Source organism: Caloenas nicobarica, chromosome 1, assembly GCF_036013445.1.
Source record: "Caloenas nicobarica isolate bCalNic1 chromosome 1, bCalNic1.hap1, whole genome shotgun sequence".
Lineage (NCBI taxonomy): Eukaryota > Metazoa > Chordata > Aves > Columbiformes > Columbidae > Caloenas > Caloenas nicobarica.
In genome coordinates, this window is record NC_088245.1 from 2,949,420 (window position 1) to 2,975,886 (window position 26,467).

Here is a 26,467-nt window from a genome sequence, read left to right on the forward strand (position 1 = left end):
TCTCTTCTTTACCCAGCACCACTTTTATGAATACAAATTAGTGGATACATACAGTTAAACTTAAATATGGCCACATTGCATAAGTCACCCTTTGTGATTGTGTCTGCACCTATTTTCATTTATAGTTTCAGCTGCGCTTTTCCCCTTCTCAAGGAGCAAAGACAAGTACCATGAGAATTATTCTTTTTAGGAGGCAAAGTGGAACAAGCTGAAGAAAACTCTTATTTGAATGTGAAAAGGCAGTTTTTATCGCATTTCGTAGGATATGGCAAAATGTTTTAACATATGGGTAGTTAATGAATAAGCAGCTTTCATTTCACCCAGGTCTGTTTTCTCCTCCCACCCTCTTTCCTTCACAGAAGTTGAAATCTGGGAACAAATACTGGTCTAAGTTAACACTATATTAAGGCAACACTCAGTGAGATAGTTTGCTTGGATTTCTTTGTGGAGGTAACATATTTAGAAAATACTGCAACTCTACATTGAACCACCTGAACAAGTAAAATACTGAATTTTTAGGATACCTTCTTAGCGATGTTAGTGGTTATATGATATTTGGAATAATTCCACAGGAATAATCCTTTAGTCTCTTTCAATTCCCTGAGACTGATAGAAATATTTTCCCTTAAACATATTTATTTTTTTAATATATTCATACTTTTTAAATTGCCCAGTAGTTTTACTCTTTGGGCAAGCTGAGCATTGGATGTAAAAAAGTGGAGTACAGACCAGTCCCTGTTATCAGTTGTTTTCTGTTCTCTGTCCTTTGTGCAATTGCATTTGCAACCAAGAAGTGCCCAATTTTGGGTGTGCTGGGTTGACCCTGGCTGGTCATTAGGATCCCACCAAAGCTGCTCTGTCAGTCCCTCCTCAGCTGGACGGGGGAGAGAAAATCAAATTAAATGCTCGTGGGGTGAGATAAGGGCAGGGAGATCACTCAGTAGTTACGGTCACAGGCAAAACAGATGTGACTTGGGGAAAAACATTAATTTACTACCAATCAAATCAGAGTAAGGTAATGAGAAATAAAACCAAATCTTAAAAACAGCTTCTCCTCACCCACCTCTTCTTCCTTTCCAGGCTTAACTTCGCTCTGATTTTTCTCTCTCTCTTCCCCCTGAGTGGCTCAGGGAGACAGGAATGGGGGTTGTGGTCGGTTTGTCACACATTGTCTCCGTCCTCCTCACACTCTTCCCCTGCTCCACCATGGGGTTCCTCCCAAGGAACACAGTTCTCCATGGACTTGTCCAACGTCCGTCCTTCCTATGGGCTGCGGTTCTTCATGAACTGCTCCAGCCTGGGTCATCTATGGGGTCACAAGTCCTGCCAGCAAAACTGCTCCAGCCTGGGCTCCTCTCCATGGGGCCACAGGTCCTGCCAGCAGCTTGCTCCACTACGGGCTCTCCATGGGGTCACAACCTCCTTTGGGCATCCCCCTGCTGTAGTTTGGGGTCTTCCATGAGCTGCAGGTGGGTATCTGTTCCACCATGGACCTTCATGAACTGCAGGTGGTTATGTGTTCCACTGTGGACCTCCATGGGCTGCAGGTGATTGTGTCTCACCATGGACCTCCATGGGCTGCAGGTGGATATCTGCTCCACCGTGGACCTCCATGGGCTGCAGGTGGGTATCTGCTCCACCGTGGACATCCATGGGCTGCAGGTGGATATCTGCTCCACCGTGGACATCCATGGGCTGCAGGTGGATATCCGCTCCACTGTGGACTTCAATGAGCTGCAGGTGGTATCTGTTCCTCCATGGAGCTCCATGGGCTGCAGGTGGCCATTTGCTCCACCATGGACCTCCATGGGCTGCAGGTGGCCATCTGCTTCACCATGGACCTCCATGAGCTGCAAGGGGGTATCTACTCCACCGTGGACCTCCATGGGCTGCAGGTTGGTATCTGTTCCACCGTGGACCTCCATGGGCTGCAGGTTGGTATCTGTTCCACCGTGGGCCTCCATGGGCTGCAGGGGGCAGCCGGCCCCACCATGGTCTTTTTCACCATGGGCTGCAGTGGAATCTCCGTTCCGGTGCCTGGAGCACCTCCTGACCCTCCTTCACTGCCCTTGGTGTCTGCAGGGCTGTTTCTTTCACAAATTCTTCACGTATTCCCATATTTTTCCCCTTTTGTAACTACGTTATCCCAGAGGTGCTACCACCATCGCTGGTGGACTCGGCCTTGGCCAGCGGTGGATCATCTTGGAGCCAACTGACATTGGTTCTATGGGACATGGGGGGACCTTCTAGCAGGCTTTGACAGAAACCAGCCTTGTAGCCCCCCTGCTACCAAAACCTTGCACACAAACCCAACACACAAGTGTATTTTCCATTTAAACAAGTATCAGTGATGTGCTTTAAAACCTTCTCTGAACACACTTTCTCTTTAAAACCATGACGTATCTGCCTAAGCAGTAGTTACTAATTTTTCTTATTATAAAGCAATAATGTTTATGTGAAATGTTGCCGTGCTTTTTTTTTTTCTTTTTGGAAATGGTCTCGTAAACCCGAAGGCTGAAATAGCCTTCCCAAGCACATACCGGCTTAATTTTCACTGCTGTCAGTCTGAGTGATATTTTAATTTTTTTCTACCCCTAAAAATACTCCAGTCCCGCAACCGATAGATAAATGAGAGAATCCCTGGGAAACGCTGCGGAATGTTTCCATTTGCCAGCACAATAAATGCAGAAGCTAATAAATGTCCCCTTCCATCAGGAGGAGGCGTATAATGAGTAAATGATGGGAAAAGGAATTTGGGAAATAAATGATCAATCCAATCTAAGTCGACAAACAATTTCTTAACAACTTGGCCTTTGGTGGGAGCGAGGGCTCCGCGCAGCCCGGAATCGCCGCTGAATTCTGGAGACGGGGCCGTTTGCGTCTGGCAGCCGGTGGATTTTTGCGAGGCCGTTTTAGGTTCGCTGAGCAATAAGCTGTGATTTCGATACGGCTTTTTTTTCCCTTGGGAAGTTTTGGTGGTTCACCGTGTGCCTATAGGGAAAAGGGACAGCGGAGTGAATGCCTGTTTATTTCTATAGGGTAAGTAGAGAGGACGCTGGTTTTTCGGAAGGTTTTGCGTCAAGGACTCGGTTCACGCCATGCCTGAGTAAATCCAGCCTCTGTATTATGTCCTGGTATAGGCATATCGTCTTTTAAATCTCTTTTTATTGTGCTTTTCATGTCCAAGACCTCAAGCCCAGGCCAGGAACATTTGCATCAAGTGGTGATATTGTTAACGTCAGGGCGAGTCTGGCCATGGTAAGAGTTAAACAAAATCTTTGGATGCGACCACATTTTAAACCAACTGCAGAGAGGGTGAGACGGATCTGCAGCTTTTGTATCGTGTTAATTGCGGCCCAGATCTCAGCTTTGGCCAGGCTTTGCTGCAGGAGGAGTGGGAGGTTCACTAAAGTTATTTTCAATATTGAGAATTGAATACAGAAATCCCAAATCCCCTCTTCTTCTGTATTCTGTGAAACCGGCCAGAAACTAAACTACCAGCTTTAAAGGTGGCAGAAGGAACTCGGATTCAACATGACCAGGAGGGTTGAAGGAAGAAAACTGGAGGAAATGGGAGGGGAAAAAATCAGAATAATGAACCTCATGACAAGCCTGGTGACAGCTTCTCTTGAGCCAAGTTTTTGCTTTGAATAGAGCAAAGCCAATTTCTCCTGGGCATTACCCGGATTCCTTTAAAATCCAGGACTCCCCGTTCCTTCTAAAGGGATGAAATAAGTGGCATTGACTTTGTGGGTTTGCGAGATCTTTCCTGGAAAAATGATGTATCATTTTTACACTAATATTTCCAATTTTCTAATATTTCTTCTATTCTGTTCTAATTGTTTTCCAGGCTATTAACGGGTTCTGTATCTGATAGCTCGCTCCGTATGGAATTAGTTCAGCTGCAGGAGGGATTCGTTGTTGCTTTTCTGGTTTTTAATTGGGATGTCGACACAGCAGAAGTGGTTGTGAACCATCAGTAGCCGGGAGAGGGGACAGAAACGATCATTCCGGGCTGGTGGTGCGTTCAACTCTCTGTAAATGTGTCAGAATTGAAAGTTTCCCCATCTTACGCCTTTGCGACTGAAAAGCATTTTACCTGAAAGCTGGGACTTTTCGCTGTGTTTCTATTCACATGCAGATTTCTGTGTCTCAAAAGGCCTTTCCTTTTGAAATATGGAAAGATAATCATGCGTTTGAAATCAGTAGATACTCTCCTGCCACTTTGGAAATCTTTATTTTTTTTATTTTTTTTCCCCGTGTCAGAGTTTAACTGTTTGTGTTGCCGTTGGGCCATAATCATGTAGGAATATGTATTTATGCTGACTAAACCACAGAAACATAGCTGTAGTAATTAGGAAGCCAATTCAAATGAACCATAGCAGAGAAGTTCAAACATATGTCTCATTCCCAGAGAAGAATTACAGTTTTTTAAAAATGTCTTAATAACATTTCAGTGTTTTCCATATTTGCTACTGCTATAATCTAGTGAAGGATTTTTTTTTTTCCTGCAACAAATTTTATTGCTTGTTTGTCTATATATTTATCAAACATGAAGCCTAAAGAAGCTATTCCTTGTTCCCAATAGACTGCGAAAATAATACAGGCTATTTTTTGGTGGTTGATGCCATATGTATTTTTGAAAGCATTGCAGATAATGTTGTTCCATGGCAGCTCAAATGTTTGTTCGTGCCAAATTTGCTCCTGATTTCAGTGGTTAATCCTCACTAGCTTACAGTTTCAAAACTGGAAACATATTCCTGCTTGACAGTGGTTAATGTGATTTAAACTATAATTACTGCTTTCTACATGTACAAGTACTTGGTTTTTGACCTAGACTATAGAAAGTGCCTCTATTTTTTGAATAAATGACAATTTTGCCTTTGAGTAACAAGTAAATGTTTGAGCAGAAAATCTGTTTGATAATCTGGTTTCTGCTTCGTACCTTGGAAAAATTGCCTTTTTTCATTGCTTCAGTTCTTCCAAGCAGGGGAAGAACAATGTAATCATCAAAATATCATGTTGAGAGTGAATTCTCTGGTAAATTCTTTCAAAAGAGATATTGCACAATTTATTGTCTAGAGAAGTAAGTGAATTAAAATAAGCAATCTTCTCTATTAACCAGTTTATTCAGCAAATGTGTAGACGTGATTTTAAGTTACTGCTTACTTATTTCTTGTTTAACTTGCCTAACAGGCTTTTAAAGTGTGCGTGGTAGTTGCATTTTTTGAACAGATTCTGTTTTTAAAATGACAAATTGTTATTTTTCGTATCAGGTGGTCGTGATGTTGCACGTGTACTGGTGTTTAATGCATTGAAGCAGTGTAATACGAGTTAGAAAAGCAAATTTTGAACATGTTTCTAGATGATAGTGCATGATATCTCATGCATTATTTTTCAGCAAACGCTACTTGGTGGGATTTGCAGTGGAGTTCGGTGCTGGGTGTGTGTGCGGCTTTTGTGATTACAATAATAGTAATACGGAGATTTTCATTTCTTTTTTATCCCCACCTCCCCCTGAGTTTGTGGTGCGAGGTTTGTATTCAGGTCATGTTAGAAGCGAAGACAACATCCCCAAATGATCTTTTTTAGAACCTGTGTATATAGTAAAGCTTAAGGAGAAAATACAAGGTGTTTTGGGATACAACAAGAGCCGCAGCCTTAAATCGGGACTCCAGGAGCCCCGTTTTCCAGGGGTCCAGATGCTCAGGAGCTCTATCTCTCCTTACCCAAGACACCTGGATATATTACATATATTATAATAGCTTTCTGTAGTTGAAGCTGTTCAATTTGGTGTTTTTATAGGAAAACCTGTTGCTCTCTTCGCTGTCTTGTCCCCTTTAATACCAGTTAACAGGTACATGGGTTTTTTTGACTTAACACTGCCAAATAATTCATTGCCAGCGTAACACGCTCCTTGGAATGAACACAGACTGTGTTCCTTACACGTTTCAAACAGCTTTCATGATCTTTCTTCCATCTTAAGAATTTACTGCTGCTGCTGTCGCTTAATTATTTGAAACTTTCTTTAAAATAACATGCAGGATGCTGAAGACTTGAGAATCTCTTCCAGCTGAGCATGTGCTAGTATTTCAGTAGGCTTTCAACGGAGCAAAACAAAATATTGCTGTCTATAGGCGAGATGAATTATCGGATAATGGGGGGTTGCACTTCCTTTTGTTAGAAAATTCAGAGAAGTTTTTAAAAAATGCTGTTTCAAAAGCAGAAAATGACCCTTTTGAATTCAGAATTCTTCAATAAATTTATTTCTTTGAATTGTGGCATCGCCTGACAAGAGATGATTTCTGACAAGAGATGGTTTCAGATACTTGTAAAATTAAAAGAACTTCACAAAAGACTGAAAAGTCCTTACGAGACCTGTGTTTTTATATTGAAAAACCAAGAGTGAAATGCTTTGTGTGTTTGTACCATGCTATGCATGGAATATTTTTGAAGTGGGAGTTTTACAGGTAGTTAACAGAACAAAGATTTCTGGACAATATTTGAGGGAGTATATGTATTTTTGAGTAGTTGATGTAATTAAAACAAGTTTTCACACACAGTAACCTATTTTCATGTGTCTCCATGTTTACTGGGAGTATTTTACTTGTTCAGGCTTTAAGAAATAGTATGAAAGTGGAGACAGAGTGAATAGAAATCTTCAGTGTGGAGGTACCATGAATACAATACCTGCTGGTGTGATCCTTCGGATACAGATTTAATACACGTGAGCAATCATGATCCATAGGACGCAGATTTAATACACGTGAGCAATCATGATCCATAGGACGCAGATTTAATACACGTGAGCAATCGTGATCCATAGGACGCAGATTTAATACACGTGAGCAATCATGATCCATAGGACACCGATTTAATACACGTGAGCAATCATGATCCATAGGACGCCGATTTAGTACATGTGAGGAATCATCCTTGGAGTTGTTGAAGACTCAACTGGACAAGGTCTTGAGCAACTTGGTCTAGTTGGTCCTGATTTGAGCTCAGACCTTGGAATAGTGACTTCTGAAGGTCCCTCTGATTACTCGAGGAGTTGGCATTAGAAAATGAAACTTGCAGATTCAGAGACTTTACCTTGTCACATCTGGTGAATGAATAAATAATTACAATGATACATGCGGTATTGAAAGAGCTGCTGTAGTATTCCGTAAGCTTACAATGATGTAGATCCTACACGGTATTTCCAGATCTTTTAAGAGCAAAATGGATGTTTTTCCCATGGTGGATTTCAGCTGATCAAATCAAAGACATGGGGGCTTTGGTTGAGTAGCTTCGGTACTGTGGAAGGAAAAAGGGGAGGAAAAATATTGAATGCATTCTGAATTCTCCCATACGTTATATAGATACGATGTGTGACGTAGATAACTGCAAAAGTCAGAACTCACAAATACTTCATTATTTATCAGGCAAATGTGTTGATTGATACAGGTATAATTTATCTAGCTAGACTTGTCGCTATAAGGAATGAAGGAGAATTACGAATGATTGTGGTTGGGTTTCTGGCATTTTGAAAAGAACTACTACGTGGAACTTTTCCCTCAGTTATTATTTATTATTTTGCTGTTATATTGGCATAATACAAGTGGATAACAGAGCATAGTTGGTCTAAATTACGGTGTCTTTGCATGTCCTCCTTGATGAGGTTCTTATATACACTGATGGGTTTGCTCTAATGTAGGTTCAAGTGGAAACATCCAGTCTGTATTAAATACCTGGGTTCACTCAGTAGCTGCTGGTGAGAGGGAGATGCCGCTGGTCGTGGATCAAACCATCTCATCAATTTAGCGAGGAAATGTTTTGCTGCTCGTTATTGAGGAAGCGGAATTTAATCATTTATCTGTGGGTAGCTCAGATGAGGCTCGATGGATCCCATCCTACGAGATAAATGCCAACACAGGCTTCAGAGTAACAATGGTGACCTACACAGACAAATTCCGAGTTCCCAGCATTTGCTGGAATAAATGGATGTGGTGTGGGGGGAATCTGTATGTAACACAGACTTTATTCTCGAGAAGCAACTAAAAATCTGTTCAGACTAATGAATAAGTGTCCGTGAAAGGCTGTGCATGTCTGGAGAAATACAGGTGTGTAACGCAAGTGATCGCTTGGAATGGAAAGGAAAAATAAAGATACCAGTGGGAGAATATACAGATGTAGGACAGAACATACACTCAATACCTGTGGGATGGTTGGAAGGCAGAACAACAGCTCCGGCTTGGAAAGATGCACCGAGCGCTGTGGGAGGCAGAACTGAAATGGGTAGTAGGAATAAACAGAACCTGTGAAGAACGCAGGAAAAAAGACGCCCAGTAAATAGTGCGTATCATCTTAAGAGGTCGCAAAATGTAGTTATGAATTATGATTTATTTTTTTGAGCTCTGCATTTGAATTATTTGACCTAGTGTATCATTCAGCTGTAGGGATTTTGTGGCATGTTGCCTTATTACTTAAGAGCAATAGAACCACGTTTTTAACTTCCGAAGGAATCTGTTTGGTGCTAATGATTACGCTGTGGCGTGCTGAGACACTTAATCGGTTTCTTTTTCCTAGGTCCTGGGTTTTTTATTGAGCAGGTTTTTGAGTGCGGCCACCTGCCTTAGTTCTGGCTGCATTTCTTTCAGAAGGTTGTTCTGACCAGAATGGGTCTGCTGGGACATGCTGGTTTAAGAACATTGAAAAACTCTCACGTTAGTTTGATTTAAACATGTTCGGAGCTTGTTTCCTTTCTTGCTTCACTAAATATGAGCATAGCTCTCAATCCAGACTGAGTATAAAATGTGGTTTTCTTGGATATAAGTACTTATCAGTCATCCAAACAACTACATCCATTTTTCACTGAGCAGTTGTTTCATATCCTCAGTGTTCTTGTCATACCCGTCCTGATATTTCCTCGCTGCTCGCACATGGTGTTCAGAGCAGCTGCAAAGGGCCCAACTTGAAGTACTTTAGTCACTTCATAATGACCAAAACCTTTTATTGATACGTAGTTTTTTACAGTTTGGCTCAGCTCTTGTACAGCATCAGCTGTCAGTTGATATTTTGCGATGCAAAGACTTCCTCTTGTGATACCTTGGCAGTAGTTTGACATATATCGTGAACTTTGTGTAATGACAGGATGGTCTCTGTGTTCCCATTCTCTGTAGGGACCTGCTGATCCTGGTATCATCAAAATCCTTTCACTGCACGGTGATTTAACAACCAGATATCAACATTTAGAGTATTTGTGCCACCAATATCCAAAAGAAGTTTGTTGGTCTGACCAAATGCAAATATTAACATCGTCCTGAATAATAAGCCCGTCCTCCTTGGGTACTGCAGCTCGTTAATTCTGTGATATCGGGGCTTTGGTTGTATCGATCAAACTAGTTCTTGAGTCTCGGTGTAGGATTGAAGTTGGTCGTGCTGGAACAGTTACCTGAGCAAGTTACCACAACCTGATATCAGTTCAGAAGAACAGAGACCAAACTTTTTGCAGCTGTGATACAGGGCCAGGAACAAGCGTGTGAGATGACACCATTGCCGGGGCTGCTGGCTTGAGAGAGACGGAATATTTGAGAATTTCTTTCAAGAACTTGATTCTTGATCTCTTGAGGGTTGGTGCATAAGTGTTATTTGTGGCAGCATTGTGCTTTTCAAAAAATGGTAATCTTGCTCTCATTATGCCCTCAGGCAACGAATCTCGCTGAGCAGGGATAGTGGTAGATCTAATAAACAAAGCTTAACCCAGCTATTTTCCATTTATTTCAAAGAATATGTAGCTAATCTGTGATTCTTTACGCTGGGCTCCTGCTACAAGATGAATTTCACATCCAGCTGCAGAGCAGATTGCACATCTACAAACCAAAATAGATTTTCATTCTGATATCAGATATATCGTTGAGTGTAAGCATACATATTCACAGAATTGTTTGGATGGGAAGGAGCCTTGAGAGGTCCTACCTTCTGCTCAAAGCAGGATCAACACTGACACAAATGAGGATGTTCAGAGCTTGGTCCGGTTGGATCTTGGACAACTTCCAAGACTGGAGATACCGCAGCCTCTGTGGATCCTTGTCCTCCTGCTTAATTATCCTTGGGGGGAAATATCTTTCCTTATCTATTTGGAACATCTGTTTTGATTTGCAACCGTTGGCTCTTGTTCTTCCACTGCACATGAGTAAAGAGCCTGTTTCCATCTTAATAACAGCAGCTTTAAAAGTCCTAAGAGAAGGTTAAGTTCCCCTGGATCTTCCTTTTCTCCAGGCTAAACAAGCAAGATTCCCTTGGCTTCTCCTCGTAGGGCACGTGCCCCCAGTTTGTCACCTGCAAGCCTGGTGAGCATGGAGTCCACCTCCGGGTCACTGATGAGGATGTTCAACAGGGAAGGCTGCGGTGTAGACCCCTGAGGAGCTCTACGTGTAACTGACCTCCAAATAGAGCCTTGATGATCCAGCCAAATTTTCACCCGCAATTCAAAGAAGCGATTTTTCTCTTATTCTTTCGACCGCTTTAATGGGATATGTCTGCCTCTGAAAGCTGCCCAAAATGAGCTTGAAACAGGTGGTGTTTCAAGCCATTTGCCCAGACCATTCCTCTGACTGCAGAGGATGAGCAACGCAATCTTAAAATTAGGGCTACTTTAGTCCACAGAAGAGCTACCTGGGACTTGGAGATGTCTCTATTACAGTTTTGCAGCAGCAGCTTTGTGGGGAAGCTCAAGTTGTCTCCCCTTGAGTCTCCAACACCACTGGACTTTGTAAGAGTTATTCATGGAGCAGACGAGCTGCAGCCACATGTGAATGTCATGGAAGACTTAAGCTAAGTTGACTTCGTGCTGCTGTAGCAAAAATACAGATTTTTTTTTTTTTTTCCTACTAGCTGGATATATACAGCTACATAGGTTGAAATAAAATATTGGAGTATCGTTGTAACCCATGGACAAGCATCCAAGGCTCATCCTGATCCTCGTGAGCTGATGTAGCTCCCCGTGGTGTGGCTTTTGTCACGTAGAAGCGGCCCATCGGATCTGTATTTAAGAATTTCGTAAAGGCAACCGACAACGGGAATTTTCAGTCCTTTACGAATGTGCTGTTCCTAGGGCTGCAGTCTGTACCCGATGCCACTGGGAGAAAGGATTCTTCAACGTAATATTTTTGGGGCATCACCTCTCCGGCAGCAATCCCCATTCCTACGTGCCTCAAGGAGAACACTTGACAATTTGACGTGTTCATATATGATTTTTGGGGGGCAAAAGTCAGAGAAATAATACCCATTGGTACCTTAGGGAGAATGTGGTTTTTAATATATAACAGTGAAAGGGATGAGACTGAGAAGCTGTAAATAAGAACCATTTAAGGTGATGCATCTTGTCAACAGCGGGAGATGTAAATATAGTTGTGCATTTACACATGCATCTCTAAGATTGAGAACATTTGTATTAAAGACTCGGCTACAATTACATGCAGATTAGATGCTTGGCTGAATAGCTGTAAGAACTTGGAATAGATTTGTCCTTTTCACCAAGGTTTTCATTTTCTTTGGCAGCTCTGAGCGTTAACAAATTAGAGATCAATGTTCTGCTGGGGCAGAGAAGTGAAGTGAAGCATATCTGGGGAGAAACTTCAGAGATGTTAATAGTTGGAGTTAAAAGTATTTGTTAGCGGCGCCTGAAAAACAGGACTGGAAATTCAAAAGAAAAGGTCAAAGAATTGGCTATTTTCCCCATTTTCTGCTGATAACTGAGTTAGGTACTTTGCTCCACTTGCTGTACGCTGGATATATAGTCTTGGACAAACACACACATCATAAAATCAAACAAACGATGTTGGGAAGTGAATTGTTTTCTTGCAGAACATTTGCCAAAATACAGCCTGTGTTTCTGTATCTCTTTCTCTGGCATCTCCAGCACTGGTTTGAGTACCCGTTTGCCTTTTCATCCTCTGGAGAAAAGGTGTGTGGTGGCACTGGGTGTCCCAAGTCCTCCCTTCAGCCCATAATAGTTCAGACATCTGTTCTGTCAGGGGGACACTCTGGTCCAGAGCCAATTTCTTCCAGGACATAAGAGGGAGATGAGATTTTACGAAGGTTTGGGAGTAAAGGACAGAAGAGAGGGAGCTGTACTTGAATTTGAGCCAACACAGGCAATATGTCGCTTTAGGCAAACTCCACCAAAATCCTCAAAATTAGTCTTAGCCTAAACTTCCTTAGTTTTAACTTGCTTACCACCTGGATATCCTCTGTAGGCTTAGTCCAGGATCCCAGGTCATTACCTTAACTTTTTTTTTTTTCTTTCTGGAGCTTCTCTTTCAGTTTATCTTCTCTCTCCCTGCCTTATAGCTACTTTTCCCTCTTTTTGCATATAAAAAAATTCTCCTCTGCTATGAAAGCACATCCCCGGATCTGTCCGTTCGTCTTTTATCTCTGTTTCTGGATTGTCCCTCGTTACGTGGTCAAAGTCTTTCACTGAGGGATCTCTTGGATGCCTTTGTGTAGGTTACCTTTGTGCAGCAGTTCTGAACTGGAAAACTGGTTTGCTTTGGGCAGCAGCCTTTCCTTTATGGAAAGATGCTCCATTTGAATAGATTTTCATAAAAGCTAAATTATTAATTTTTCTTATTTCATAAAAGCTTATTATTTTCAGCCCTATGACAGGTACAGAGGACTTTCTGGTCCATCCAGTGAGTTTCTATCTTGGGATGAAGGCAAAACAATACCGAAGGCAATTATTCAAAAAGGAGCACATAATAGCATGTAAAAACCCTAAAAGGGGCAGAAGTCCTAAGCTATATGTAGGTTCTCTGCATGAGGAGTTGAACATCCTTTATTTCATCTTTGCAAAATAGAACAATTGCTTGAATAGTGCAGCTGGACCAGATGTTAGAAGTCATAACTTGTATGAAAAATAACTTATCTAAAAATGTGAGCAAAGGCCTGATTTGATGACTTTTCAGAAGAAATTACTTCATTCATAGATCACTTTAATAGCATTTGAGGTAGAATAAAGATGTAGTGTTACTTGGGAAACTGTGCGATGTTATACCCTCTGTTTTCTATAGCATATTAAAATCAATTCAGACACGAATAGAGGGTTTTAATTCAAATAAAGATGCCATAAAAATGGTCATATATTTATGAAGCTGTAATTTAATTTCGAACTGAGACGTATACACGCTCCAGTAGGTAATCTGTTCTCTTTTCGTCATTTCCCCTTCCCCAGTTCCTCCTCTTGCTCCATTGTTGCTTTTAGTGGCAGCCTCGCAGATGAAGCGTGACTGGATGTTTTAAAGCTATTTCTTCTAATAGTTAATATTTCCTTTTTTTGTTGTAATCCACATGGTCTCCTTTATAGTTTATATAACAGTGGGGCTTGATGATGTGTTGCTGTCTACAGCTGCCTGAAAGGAGGTTGGAGCATGGAGGGTGTTGGTCTCTTCTCCTAAGGGACAAGCGATAGGACGAGAGGAAACGGCCTCAAGTTGCACCAGGGTAGGTTTAGATTGGATATTAGGGAAAATTTCTTCCTGGAAAGGGCTGTGGGGCATTGGAACAGGCTGCCCAGGGCAGTGGTGGAGTCACCATCCCTGGAGGGGCTGGACAGACGTGAAGGTTCTCAGGGACATGGGGCAGTACCAGCGCTGGGTTAACGGTTGGACTCAATGACCTTGAGGGTCTCTTCCAACCAAAGTGATTCTATGATTCTACACCTTCCATGGTCCCCAAAACACACTCCTGGATGGGTTTCCTTTCCACAAATGCTGTAGTAGTAGGTCACTTGGAACAGTGGTGGTCAATCTAGACTTCTTGTCCCTACTTCTGGATTCCAGTCTGTGAAGCAACTCTACAGGTTTAAGGCTTATTTGTTCTTTCTTGCTTTGGAAATCTTCTCTGTTAATGCCATCTCGATCTTGGGCTACATGTCAACAGAAACAAAATGCTTTGTATTATCCACAAATGGGTTTGTAAAAGATACCGAGATGAAACGGCCAGTAGTTCAATTAAGGGATGAAAGAAAGCTTAACTTCAGCAGAAATGGATTTAAAAGAGGCAAAGAAAATTTTCCAATTTGCCGTTCAGGGAACATGATAATCTTTGCCTGCTGATGCTTTGAGTCCTTCCTTGGGGGAGGATGACAAGGAAAAAGAAGTCTTTAAATTAAAAATTCTCCCCTGATTCTCAAAGGTGCCAAACAGCCCAAGCTCTTGGTTCCTTTGGTGGGTGGAGCAGGTGCTGAGCTGCTCTCAAGTCAAGCTGGGCTCATTTTTGTCTTTCACAGCACTAACTTGAAGCAAAGGCCAGATTTATCTCTTTTGTATGGAAGTCACACATCTTTTTCTTTGTCAGATAAACTGTTAACTACATCACTATTAAATGTAAAAAAAAAAAAATAGGTTGCATGAATCTTTATCTCATATTGAACCTATTCAGGGCCAAGGGGCTTAAAAGAAAAAATTCAATGCCAAGAAGTGCAGTAAAAACAGTTTCAGCACATTTGTAATAAAATAGTGCATATAAGTGATGTATCTTTAGTGAAATTAAATGAGGGCGCTCAAGTTCTCCTGGTTCTTTTGATAACCTTTTATCAGCTTGGATGACACGAGATCATTCAGAACTTTATCTGGCTGAAAATCTGAAGATTTTCAGCAGAGACTAAAACATGCACTTGTGCTTTGAGGTCCCACATGCAGACAAAACAGCTGACCTTCTGAGGTTCAGCAGGAATTTATTTTCTTCAACAGACCTTTGAAATCAGAGCTGTCTAGCAAAGTAATTCTTCTCCTATTCCTCCACAACATGTTCTTTAAGAAACTTCTGCTCTTACTTTTGTTCGGGGAAGATTATTTTGGGTGCAAACATGATGAAAAGGCTTCTGCCCGTGGTCACATCTCATTTTTATCTACCTGAATTTATACTTTATTTTTACTTGCTATTACTCTGTATTTATCAGGGGAAATTAGATGGATTTAAAAGGAAAATTCATGTCCTCTTTTCTTTGGCTTCTTTTACACAATGCCAGCCTACACTTCTCTCTTTTCTCTTTTTTTTAAATATAACTCTTAAAAGAAAAATAATAATTCTTCCCCAAGAATGACAAATCCTGATCTTTCCAAAGAAGTGAAAGGCATAGAAAATACTACTTGATTCGGTTGCGTCCTATGTGTTATCTTTGGGCCATAAACACTTAAGTAACGTAACATGTGGTCGTCTTGAGTCAATTAGGTTCAAGTCACACCTCAAATTAGTCACTTGACTAAACACTATGAGCTTTGCTAAGTTGGTTTTTTTTAACAGAACTCTTCTGGCATACTGCCTGTATGGTAACTAACATGAGGTTACAATAATTGAAAAAAAAAAAAAAACTGAATAGATAATTTTGGAACTGCATTTTAAGAATTTTCTTTAAGGAAGCTAAAATTGGGCAGAATTTGGATGCTTTGTGATTTTTGCCATTCCTGGGAAAATGTGCCTGAGCTTGTTGATATCAATATAAATATCAATTCACACATTTATTCAAACAGAAGTCTCTCTCCTCTGGTTCAGATTTTGCTTATCTTACCAAAACATTCCGCCGTGCAGATCCAGGTGGGTAAGCAGAGAAAAAATAGTGTTTCCTACAGTGTATTTATCTGTTTGATGCTATTGCCCAAGTGCTAGTGAAGGTTGAGGATCACTCACTCCTTGAGAACTTCATTCTCTGGAGACATTCAAACCCGCCTGGACACGTTCCTGTGTGATCTGCTCTGGTGACCCTGCGTTAGCAGGTGGGTTGGACTGGATGATCTCCAGAGGTCCCTTCCAACCCCAACCAGTCTGCGATTCTCTAACTGTCACTCTTGGGCTCTCAAAACACACGATGGCCAGTGCAAAGTCCAGATGGTCAGAAGAACAGCCCGAGTACAACGTTATTGTGCCAACATCAAGAGACTGAGAGGGACAGAACACTTCAGCTGAGGACATCAGAGGAGGAACGGGTACAAATAGTTAAAGAGGCTTTGAGAAGGGAGGAGTTGCTTATCAGGAGAGTCTCCTGTTTTGGAGATACAGGGAAGAATCTGATGAAGTTCAGCAAGGGCAAACGTAGGGTCCTGCACCTGGGGAAGAATAACCCCAGGCACCAGTACAGGTTGGGGTGGACCTGCTGGAAAGCAGCTCTGCAGAGAAGGACCTAGGAGACCTGGTCAACAACAGGGTGACCGTGAGCCAACAAGGTGCCCTTGTGGCCAAGAGGCCAATGGTCCCTGGGGTGCGTTAGGAAAAGTGCGACCAGCAGGTGAGGGAGGTTGTTCCTCCCCCTCTGCTCTGCCCTGGTGAGGCCACATCTGGAGTTCGGTGTCCAGCTCTGGGCTCCCCAGTTTGAGAAGGAAAATGAATTACTGGAGGGAGTCCAGCGGTGGGATATGAAGATGATGGGGAGAGACTGAGAGAGCTGGGGCTGTTCAGCTGGAGAAGAGAAGCTGAGAGGGGATCTCATCAGTGGTTATAAATATCTCCAGGGTGGGTGTCAGAGGACGGACCAGACTCTTTTCAGTGGTGCCCAACGACAGGATGAGGGGCAACGGGCACAGACTGAAGCACAGGAGGGTCCATCTGAATGTGAGGAGAAACTTCTTTCCTTTGAGATGCCAGAGCCTGGACCAGGCTGCCCAGAGAGGCTGTGGAGTCTCCTTCTCTGGAGACATTCAAACCCGCCTGGACACATTCCTGTGTGATCTGCTCTGGTGACCCTGCGTTAGCAGGTGGGTTGGACTGGGTGATCTCCAGAGATCCCTTCCAACCCCAACCAGTCTGTGGTTCTGTAGGAGTAGACTAATGGAAGAATGCGCTGTCTGGATTGAGGGAACAGGGCAGAGAGCTTGATGGCTGTTGGCAACATCAGAACCTGTAAGACAGCTGGGCCAGCAGAAGTCAATTCTACCTACTGCTGTGTTATTTGAGTTAAAACAGGACTGTATTGAAGATATTAAGTGTCATAAATTTCCAGGTGATGCAAGCTCAGTGTTATGATGTTACATCACAGCCTTTCTAGCATTTGGTGGATTTCTTCTTTGTCTTCCCCCAGCCTGCTCTTCACCAATTTTTTGTTTGGTTGGTTGGGTTGGTTTGTTGTTTGTTGTTTTAAGGTCTCTCTGCTGAAAGAGTAGCCAAGTGCTAAAATCAAATACTTTCAAGCTGGAAGATGTCAGCACAGAAGGCAGTGGGCTCCTTCAGATGACACAGACCTCTAAAATATCGCCCTACCTGCTGGTGTAGTTGTTGACGTTCCTCCATATGACTCAACGTAGTACTTAGCGTGCACGACATCCATTATTTATTTCACAGCATTGAAACTTTGAAAAATTCCTAGTTGCTAACAGATCTTTCTGTGTTACCTTTCCTATAATAGTCAAGAAATGAAAATAAATTCCATAATTCCTGTGGGAGGTAATTAAGGCTGAAGTTCTTTATGCATGGAGAAGGCGTGGTGAGTAATGATCGCGAGTACCTTTTGTGCTCACTAAGAGGTCGGTAAGACACGACACCTTGGAATCCTTAGCTTTTTCTGGTATTTTGTGTGTTGGACTCTCACTTATTGGTTGTGATCGGCTGTTCGAATCCGACATGCCGGGGTCACCCCCGCTGACAGTCACGGTGCAGTTTGGCCCATCCTCGTAGGACTGGATTTTAGTCCTTGTATGTGCTGGAGGATCAGCCAGCAAGGCTGAGAGGGTTGGGGTTGTTCGGCCTGGAGAAGAGAAGGCTCCAGGGAGACTTTATTGCGGCATTTTGGTACCTGAAGTGGACCTACAGGAAAGCTGGAGAGGGACTTTTAGTAGGGCCTGTAGTGATAGGACAAGGGGTGACGACTTTAAACTGGAAGACGGTAGATGTAGATCAAATATAAGGAAGAAATTGCTCTCCATGAGGGTGGTGAGACCCTGGCACAGGCTGCCCAGAGAAGCTGTGGATGCCCCATCCCTGGAAGTGTTCAAGGCCAGGCTGGACGGGGCTCTGAGCAACCTGGTCTGGGTGAAGATGTCCCTGCTCATGGCAGGGGCTTGGACTAAATGACCTTTAAGATCCCTTCCAACCCAAACCACTCTATGATTCTATGATCACTGTGTGCCTTTTCTGCTCTTTATCCTACACATGTACTGTTAATGCTTGCCAGAGTCGTGAGCTCGGTGAGTATTTTGTTTGATCCAGTCCCTTAGTTTTTATTTTCAAGGTGGACAGTGTTTCTTCAGTCAAGCAGATGAGAAATGAAGAACAGGCACACAGGTGGGTTCGTTTCCCCCAACTTTAGCAGCCTTAAAGTTCATAATAGGATCATAATCACTTATTAATCACCTAATTTCAGTTAATTATTGAGATGCCCTTTGTGTTGGTAGAGACAGATCCCTGGAGACATCCCAGGCCGGGCTGGACGGGGCTCTGAGCAACCTGAGCTGGTGCAGATGTCCCTGCTCGTGGCAGGGAGGGCACTGGGGGAGCTGGGAAGGGCCCTTCAACCCAAACTTTTCTGTGTATCTACAATTCATGTCATTCTGAACACTCTGAGGTGGTGGGATCTGCTCGGCAGCAACCTCTGTGATTCTGCAGCACATCTGAGTGATGAGTTTAGACCGGATACTTTGAAGAAGCAAAGGCTTTAGTCATCAAGAGCCAAATTTGCAGCTTTATTTTCATACTGAAGTTGAACAACATGCCCACATCATGCAAGAGCTCCCTAACAAATGTAGAAATAGCGTCTTCTGTGTAATCTGGGATCGTGATTAATTGCCAGACCCCCGACACTTCTGTCTTGGAAGTTCATAGCGTCTTTCATAACATACTTCGTGCAACAAAGGAGACTGTAAAGTTCTGCACAAAAGCAGCTTTTTTGTTATATAGCCACAGAGAAAAAAATTAAAGAGGGGAAGATGCTGTGTAACTATGCAAATGGAGACTATTTTTATAATGCATATACCTGAGGGACCCAAATCAAAGATCCAAGGGAACTTGTTTGTAGTATTTGCCACCGTGTTAGTGACTTGCTCAGTTGAAAGAATCCTATGAGTACATATAGAGTGTGTGGAATGTGATAAAAATAGCCGAGGTTTGTATGTTCATGCACACGATGCTTGATGCAGAACGGTGGGTGGTATCGCATTTCTGTTGCCTTGCTTCTTTCCTCCCACCCATGCAGACTTTGGGGAAAAAACAGCTGTATTTGGAATATTTGCTGGGAATTGTGAAGATGCACAGGCCTGATTCAGAGGTGATGGATCTGCCACTGCTACAAACCTGAGATTTGGATCATAAGTTGTTTTTTTTTTCCTCTACTTCGAGTTGAACAGTATGTGAATATGCAGATTATATAGACAATGTAAATACATATATGTATTTATCAAGAGGAAATTATTCAACAGTGCTGTGCTATAGCACCTTTTTTCTTGTATTTAGGGAAATTACCACTGCACTGTTACCTTGAGGATTAGGAAGGACTTCTAAAATTAAACTTCATCTCTGGATTAAAGAGCATGTATCTCTAAAAAAGAACCTGAATGAATTTCAAAGTAAGATGTGATCCAAGAAACACAGCCCACTTTTTATTTGAGATAACAAATTATTTCTTGATGGCTTGAGTCTACTGTAGGATTTAAACTTCTTGGCATATATAGCAGCTCAGTTGATTACTTGAGCTGCAATTAAAAAGTAGAACAAGTACACCTAGAATATTGTTTTTGTGTCAGAAATGCTCCTTCATGCTTGAAAATGATAAAAAATTGCGATCGATCCTTACAACTGTTGTGTTCATCTTTATTGATTGGGCCAAAGAAAGATAAATCGCAGCCCAAATAAGATTATAGTAAATGTTAGCATCGTCGGGGACTGCGGGATGATAGAGAGCGATTCATCATCTCAAACGGTGACCTGTCCGCGCTCCCACCCGCGTCCGTCTGTCGTCTCACCGCGTCCCCATTGATTTCAGCTCCGGCCGAGGACCCTGGACGTGCCTGTCTTTGGGCAGCTGAGATTGCGGAACGCGAGGGGGGCCGCTGGTGTGAGGAGGGTTTAATTTTCATTCTCTTACGGGCCGACGATGATTTATGAAAAAATAAATGACTCCCCCCGCCAAGTCGCGCGCATGGAAACCTTGATTCCAGTACAAATGAATTATTAGGTGTGAGTCTCAGAAGCAAGAGCGCAGGAGCCCCCTGTGCTCTTTGTGCTCCCTGCCTGACCTTTGACCATGTTGGATGTTACGCAATTTATTATAATTTGTGGTAAAATATTAGACTTGCAATACAATTTTACCCTTGTCTGGATTTGGGTTTTTTTCAGTGATTTCTATACATTTCAAGGTTATAATTCAAAGGAAGAACCTCAGATGATAAGATCCTTAAATGGAAAAGTAAATTTTATTTTCTTTTATTTTTGTAGATACTAATATGTTTTCTCTTTTGGAGTTTCCAGGTGTTTTTGCCATAGTGGGCTGTATAACCTGTATTCCTCATAACATAATTTGGCACAGATAAATGTTGCTCAGGACGTGTTTACTAACCCAATGATCAAGGACACTATGTCATCTTTGCCTTTTACAAATAAGTGATCTCTCCTGTTACAGGGGGGTTTAATTTTTGTTTTCCTTAACAATGTTTTAGACACACATGTTTTTCCATACATCAGTGTCTTAAATGAACAAAATTGCTTTCTTTACCCAAAAATAAAATTAGAATGGTGCTTTCTACGGATTGCATTGTGCCATTTGTGTGTTAACTGTTTTAAAGACGCAAAATCACGTTGTAAAATGAATTGACCTTAAACCGTCGTATTAACAGGTAGATGGTTAAAATAAGGATTCAAAATGGGTTTGATATATAATTACGCGGTGTGTGTGATTGTAAGAGTTTTGTTGCCATGTTAACGTGACTCCCTGGGATGCCAAATGACTCGAGAGCTGCAAAACCACAGAAAAGTCCTTGCAAGTGCCAGCAAAACCTTTCTACATCTCCACGGCCTGTTGGTTTGTCCCACCCTTCAGAGAAAAATGCTCTTAGAGAACTTCTGAACTGCTTTAACTTTGCTTTATTCCTCCAACTGTGAAGCCAGGTGCCTTGGTTATTACATCTCAAGTCCAACTGTGCCAAGGCTATAAAAACCTCTTTAAAATACCACGTATATATTATCTAGACATGAAACATCACAACATTATAGTGATTTGTGTTTGAATATCCTGTGTCCCACTGAGAAACTTGGCCGTTTTTAAGTATAGGAAAGTCCTATTGCTTGATGATTCAATCTCGTCTTGCCTGCGTTTTGGAAATTAATGATTTGGTGGAACCGAGCGAAAGCCATTCCTGGGTTTAGGGGAGATGCAACTATGTTCTGATTTTCAAAATTAAAATTAGCAACTGCTTGAGGCGACCTGGAAGTCTGGAATATTAAAATAACTTTCTGTGATAGGCCTTAGCAAGGCAAAGAGCAGAGGGGAAGGTCAAGCCGTAGTTAATTTATTGTGCAAATTTGAAGTTTGACTCAAATACCATCTGCAAACTGAATGGGGATATGTGTGTGAGTAACACATACAGGGGCGTGCTAACAAGTAAGGGGTCAGTATTTTGATTTCTCTTCTTTTTTTCCTCTTGTAATGGAGAAGCTTCAAAGGCTCCAACAGCAGCTTGTACTAAATATGTGATTCTTACCCCGTGTCTCTTTACAGTTTCCTTCTTAAGAGGCAAATCTCTTGCATAACCTTCCAGAACCTGGAGGACAGACATTTAAAAAAAACTTCTCACCTCTGGAACTTTGTAGAATATCTGATTTGAGAGCTATCATTTGGCTTATTTTTTTGAGCAACTCAAATTGACAAAGTATCTAAATTAGCATTGCTAGATATTAGCATGAATATAATTGATATATGAAACCTGAATTATTATTATTTTTTTTAATTTTCCAGAGTGCCCAGTTCTACAAAGTTACCACAGAGCAATACCAAAAAGCTGCCGATGAAGTGTCAGCTCGGTTCAAGTAAGTCGTTTCTACTCTTATTTTTGAGCCTGACCACTGGATGAGTTCTTATCCGTGTTAAAATGCACAATAATTCCCCTTTCTCCCAGTCGTACATCCTATCGTTCTGTGCTAGTTACTGAAATGAGACAATTTTCAAGAATTTGGAAACCGGTTCACGGTAACTGTAAGCTGTGCAGAAACTGGACGCGCAGTTGGTAGCGTACTAATAATTTATGTTTGACAAGATGCATGAAATATTCTAAAAATATATTCCTTAACTTTCTTTTTCCTAATGGAGAACCAAAAATCGTAGTTGAACTTCACGTTACAATAGTGTTCATTGCTTGCATGATGTGGAAGGATTTAAATTAGCAACGTCGCTTTGCCCTTAATGGTGAGGGTCAAATTAAATAATTGTTATTGGTCCCGAGGATGGCTAAATGAAGATACAGTAATTGATGGATCAAATTGACTCTGACCCCTGGCCTTGGACTCTTCCCTTTCTGCTGGTTCATCCATTAGGTAGAAGGTGCCATTTGTCATTTTAGTAAGGAGGCACAGAGAACTTTTTACAACCTTTTAGTATCGGTAATAACCAAGTAATGCTGCACAAAGTGAATTATTCTATGACGATTTTTAGATTCGTGGAGGGGTTTTTCTTTCATTTTACATTTTGGTTTGTATTTCAATGAGCACGAAGAGAAAAGGCCTTTTTGAGCTGGTAATCATACAAATAAAATTCTTAACCGTAAGATAAAAATAGTTTCGTTTCTTAATACCGTGAATTGTTAAATATTCTCTAGCGTATATATAAAGTCTTTGTACTGGTCAATGGTGCGGAGTATGTTGAGGACTCAATTCATCTGTCAGGAGGGACAAAGAGCCCATTGACTCACAGGCTGATGGAAGCAAAATTTGGAGGGTTTCCCAGTACGTATGGGAAACCTGAGATGTTATTATTCGTTGTAATTTTTTTTCATCTGTAACAAGACTCCCATCAAGGGGGTATCTCTCCTTCCTCTGTTCTACCGGAGTATTTTCATGTTTTAAAACCTAATTATTGCCTAATCTGACTTGCTTCCAAAACAAGCTTTTGTTGTGATTTGAAGTACTAGTTGAGAGCTCTCGGTGGTTATTGTGGCCAGAGGTGGGAAGTGGCTCTGCCTTTGCCTTTTTACATGATTTCCTAAATAAATCAAATGCTTTTGGCTTCCTTTTTGCACAAGTGGAGCTGGGAGGTAGAGCAGGGGCCAGTCCTTATGATCAGACAATACCAAAAAATGTAAGAAAACAATTTTTTTCGAAGGATGTTTCGGTCCATCTGCATAAACCAGAGAGTATTTACTGAAGAGGGATTTGGAGAGGGAATCAGAGGTTCCAAACACTTGATGAGATTGGTCTTTCCTTAATTTTCTGCAGACTAAAGGTATAAATAGAAATCACCTATGCAATTAATCGTCGCTGAAATCTTATTAGTGAAATTGCAGTGCTGCTTTTGCACTTCAAGCCAAATTTCCTGAAAAATTATTTGCAACTTTTTGACCAGTGGATCCAGTATTAAAAAAAAAAAAGGAAAACATTAATGAAAAGAAAAAGTTATCTGAAGTATGTGCATGAATTGCAGTAGATTTGATACAGTGCATGAAATATCAACATTGCTTCATAATTTAAAAGTTTTCCTTTTCTAAGATCCTTTTAAATGCCGTGTCTCTTTATTGACGGCTTAAATTTGGCAGGTGTTATTTTATCGCTGCCTTTTGTATGTAGCTTGATGGATAAATGATGTATGATTTAGCGAAAGCTGAAGATGATGCTCTTTTGGTGTCACCAGCCGCTTCTCATGTGCAATTTAATTGCGTGTGAGCGTTGAGGACAGGGTTTCAAGCAACGGTTTTTAAAGAGCCTGTTTAATTGGCTGTAAAAGAAGAATTAAATAAGGTTGAACTGCTAAATTTTGTTAATGCAGAAACCAATGTGCTGCGTGTCAGTGTGATTTCGGCTTCTAAGTGCGAGATTAATAGATCTAATTGTGGTATTATTAGGAAGTAGTCTTGCTGTATTTTAAACATGTCTGGAATTAGTTACTAAGTTTTACGGAGAACTTGCATTTCTTCAACTTTTTAAGCTACATTTCCTTCCAGAGCAAAGAGAAGTGGATAATTACTTAAATATTTCCTGGATTTTCCTTTTCCTTCCTCCATTTAGTCCCTGAAATTATATCAACTGTGGCTTCATCAGTCTTCAGAGATAATTTGCCCCATTAGAAGGGGAAAAAAATAAATATGCCATATAGACTTGTCTCCGAGAACTGGCAGATATTCTGTATTTTCTCTGCCGTCCTTATTGATGCCTCTTTATTATCTTCTCCAGCGCTGCCTGGGTTACACTGATATTCCAAATGTTCATGATAAATGTTTTATCTCGGCGAGGTCCTGATTCCCATTGATCAAATTCTGAATTATCAAATGGTTCATCTGCTGCGGACGCTAATTCCCATTGATCATCTCCTAAATGACCAGGTTCAGTCGGTTCCTGCAGTACACAAATTACATTAAAACAACATTACTGGGGCATGCTGCCTTTCCTAATGCAGGAGTTATGTTACCCGCAGTTACATTATAACCAGAATTATTATATTATGAAGATGTCTCTGCTCTAATGAGAAGTTTACACAAGAAGAAAAGAATGCGCTATTACAGGAAGAGCCGGGCTTTGGGCAAAGATTTGAACTTTAACTAATCAAATTGTACTTTCGTATTGTGTGTTTTTTCCCCTTAATTTGTAGGGCTGGGAGTGGGAAATTTGGCAGCTGCGGTGGTGACATTTTATTCCCCCGTGGTGTCTAGAGCCAAGTAACATCTCGATTATTCATTTAGGAATAGAGTGAGCAGATAGGGCAAATTCTGCCGAAAATACGTCTTTGCTTTTCTCTTCTGTGGGTTTTGATTCCGTGTGGTAGATAAGAGACTTCATAGCTGTGCACTAGTGCCTTTTCCAAAATATTTTGCTGTTCCGCTCCTGTTTCGCCGCTCTCAGACAACTTGGAATTGCTCCTTGCCGCTGGTTTCTTGGCAAAGATGTATTTTCCAGCCGGCCGGACTGATAGAAAACCCAAGTCATCGATGGGGATCGGCCGTTCATTTTGGTTTCTACTGCCCAGGTAGCGTTTGTGCAAAGCAAAGCAAGGGTGAGGTTTTCCCCCGTAACTCAATGTGTCACTTCTAAACTCCCGTGTCTCCAAAAAAAGCCAAATTCTGGATCTTGTCCATCACAGTGCAGGGTTTCGATGTGTCTGTGTGTTTCCTGGATGGAATTATCCATCACTAACCACTTTAATCACAGAGGATTCTTTGCATCGTTTGGAAGCTTGGGTGTTTATTCGGAATTACAGATTTCGATGGCTTTTTATGCCTTACTATGAGATTTTTGATCACGAAGCTTGCCATCAGGAGGAGGAATGTCTCTCAGGAGCTGGAGGAGCTCGTTTGATGAAACGCAGAAAGGTTTGGAGTTTGCTCAGGCTGCTTCATGCCTTGCGATCTTCACACATTTTGTGACGTTTTAATAACAGTTTTACAAACCAAGTCAATATGTTTCACATGATCCTTGATCATTTCCATTGCTCTGATCACTGATGGGTGATAACCGGGCAACAGGCTATTACAGCCTTGAAAAATATGTTCAGCAGGGGGTTTGATTCAGTTTAGAGTGAGTGGGAATAACTGACAAAACATCAATTTTGTGTCTTCCTTCAACTGGTGACTTCTGTATCATGAAGCCTGGTTTATTAATGCTTACTGAAAATAAAATTTAAAGCACGGTTGTGTTTGCTGCTTATCTGAAAGACATAGAAACATGAAGAGCGCTTCCTATGTTGTGTTTTTACTTCATGTTCTTCTGAACTGGGAAGTGAAGCCACGTTAAATGAATACCAGAGACGCTTCCATCTTGAAAAGCAGTGATGCCTTTTTTCTGGACGTGGAAAAAAATGCAGATGCAACTTTAACATAGAAATCCATGTTGGAGATATCCAGGCAAATGGTTTCTGCTTTGTCTCTGCTTGTGCAGATCCACTGGGGAGAAACTTTCTATTTTCTGGCAGTTCCATTTGCTGTCTAGATTAGCATTAGTTGGTTTGAAAAACTAAAGTTAAACGTACAATTATTTGGGAAATTACTACATAGTATTTTTTTCAGTAACAGAAAATAGAAAGCTAATTAGAAATCCTTGGACAGAACCTGCAGTCTTGTCTCCTTCTAGTTGAGCTCCCTTTGCTCAGCCAAAGACAATGGGCTCTAAATAGAAACATCCTGATTTAAGCTTTCCTCTCACAAACATAGCACATATATATAGTGCTTTGTCACGAAACAGTCATTTCAGTGTTGTTTGAATGTATGATACTGTTGTTTTGTTCTTGAATTCTTCAAGTGTTACGGCTGAGGACGATGGACTAGTTATCCACAACATCCCATAGATGAGCGTAGGATTGGTATGTTTG

General features: G+C 41.5%; 1 protein-coding gene across 2 annotated transcripts in view; it reads left to right on the forward strand.

The window, feature by feature from the left end:
- CHCHD3 (coiled-coil-helix-coiled-coil-helix domain containing 3) overlaps positions 1-26,467 on the forward strand; it is a 147,870-nt gene that overhangs the window by 98,137 nt on the left and 23,266 nt on the right. For both annotated transcript variants that reach the window (XM_065655404.1, XM_065655411.1), the window contains exon 6: positions 21,917-21,987. In XM_065655404.1, coding sequence (XP_065511476.1) covers positions 21,917-21,987 — 71 coding nt within the window. The remainder of the gene's footprint in view (positions 1-21,916; positions 21,988-26,467) is intronic.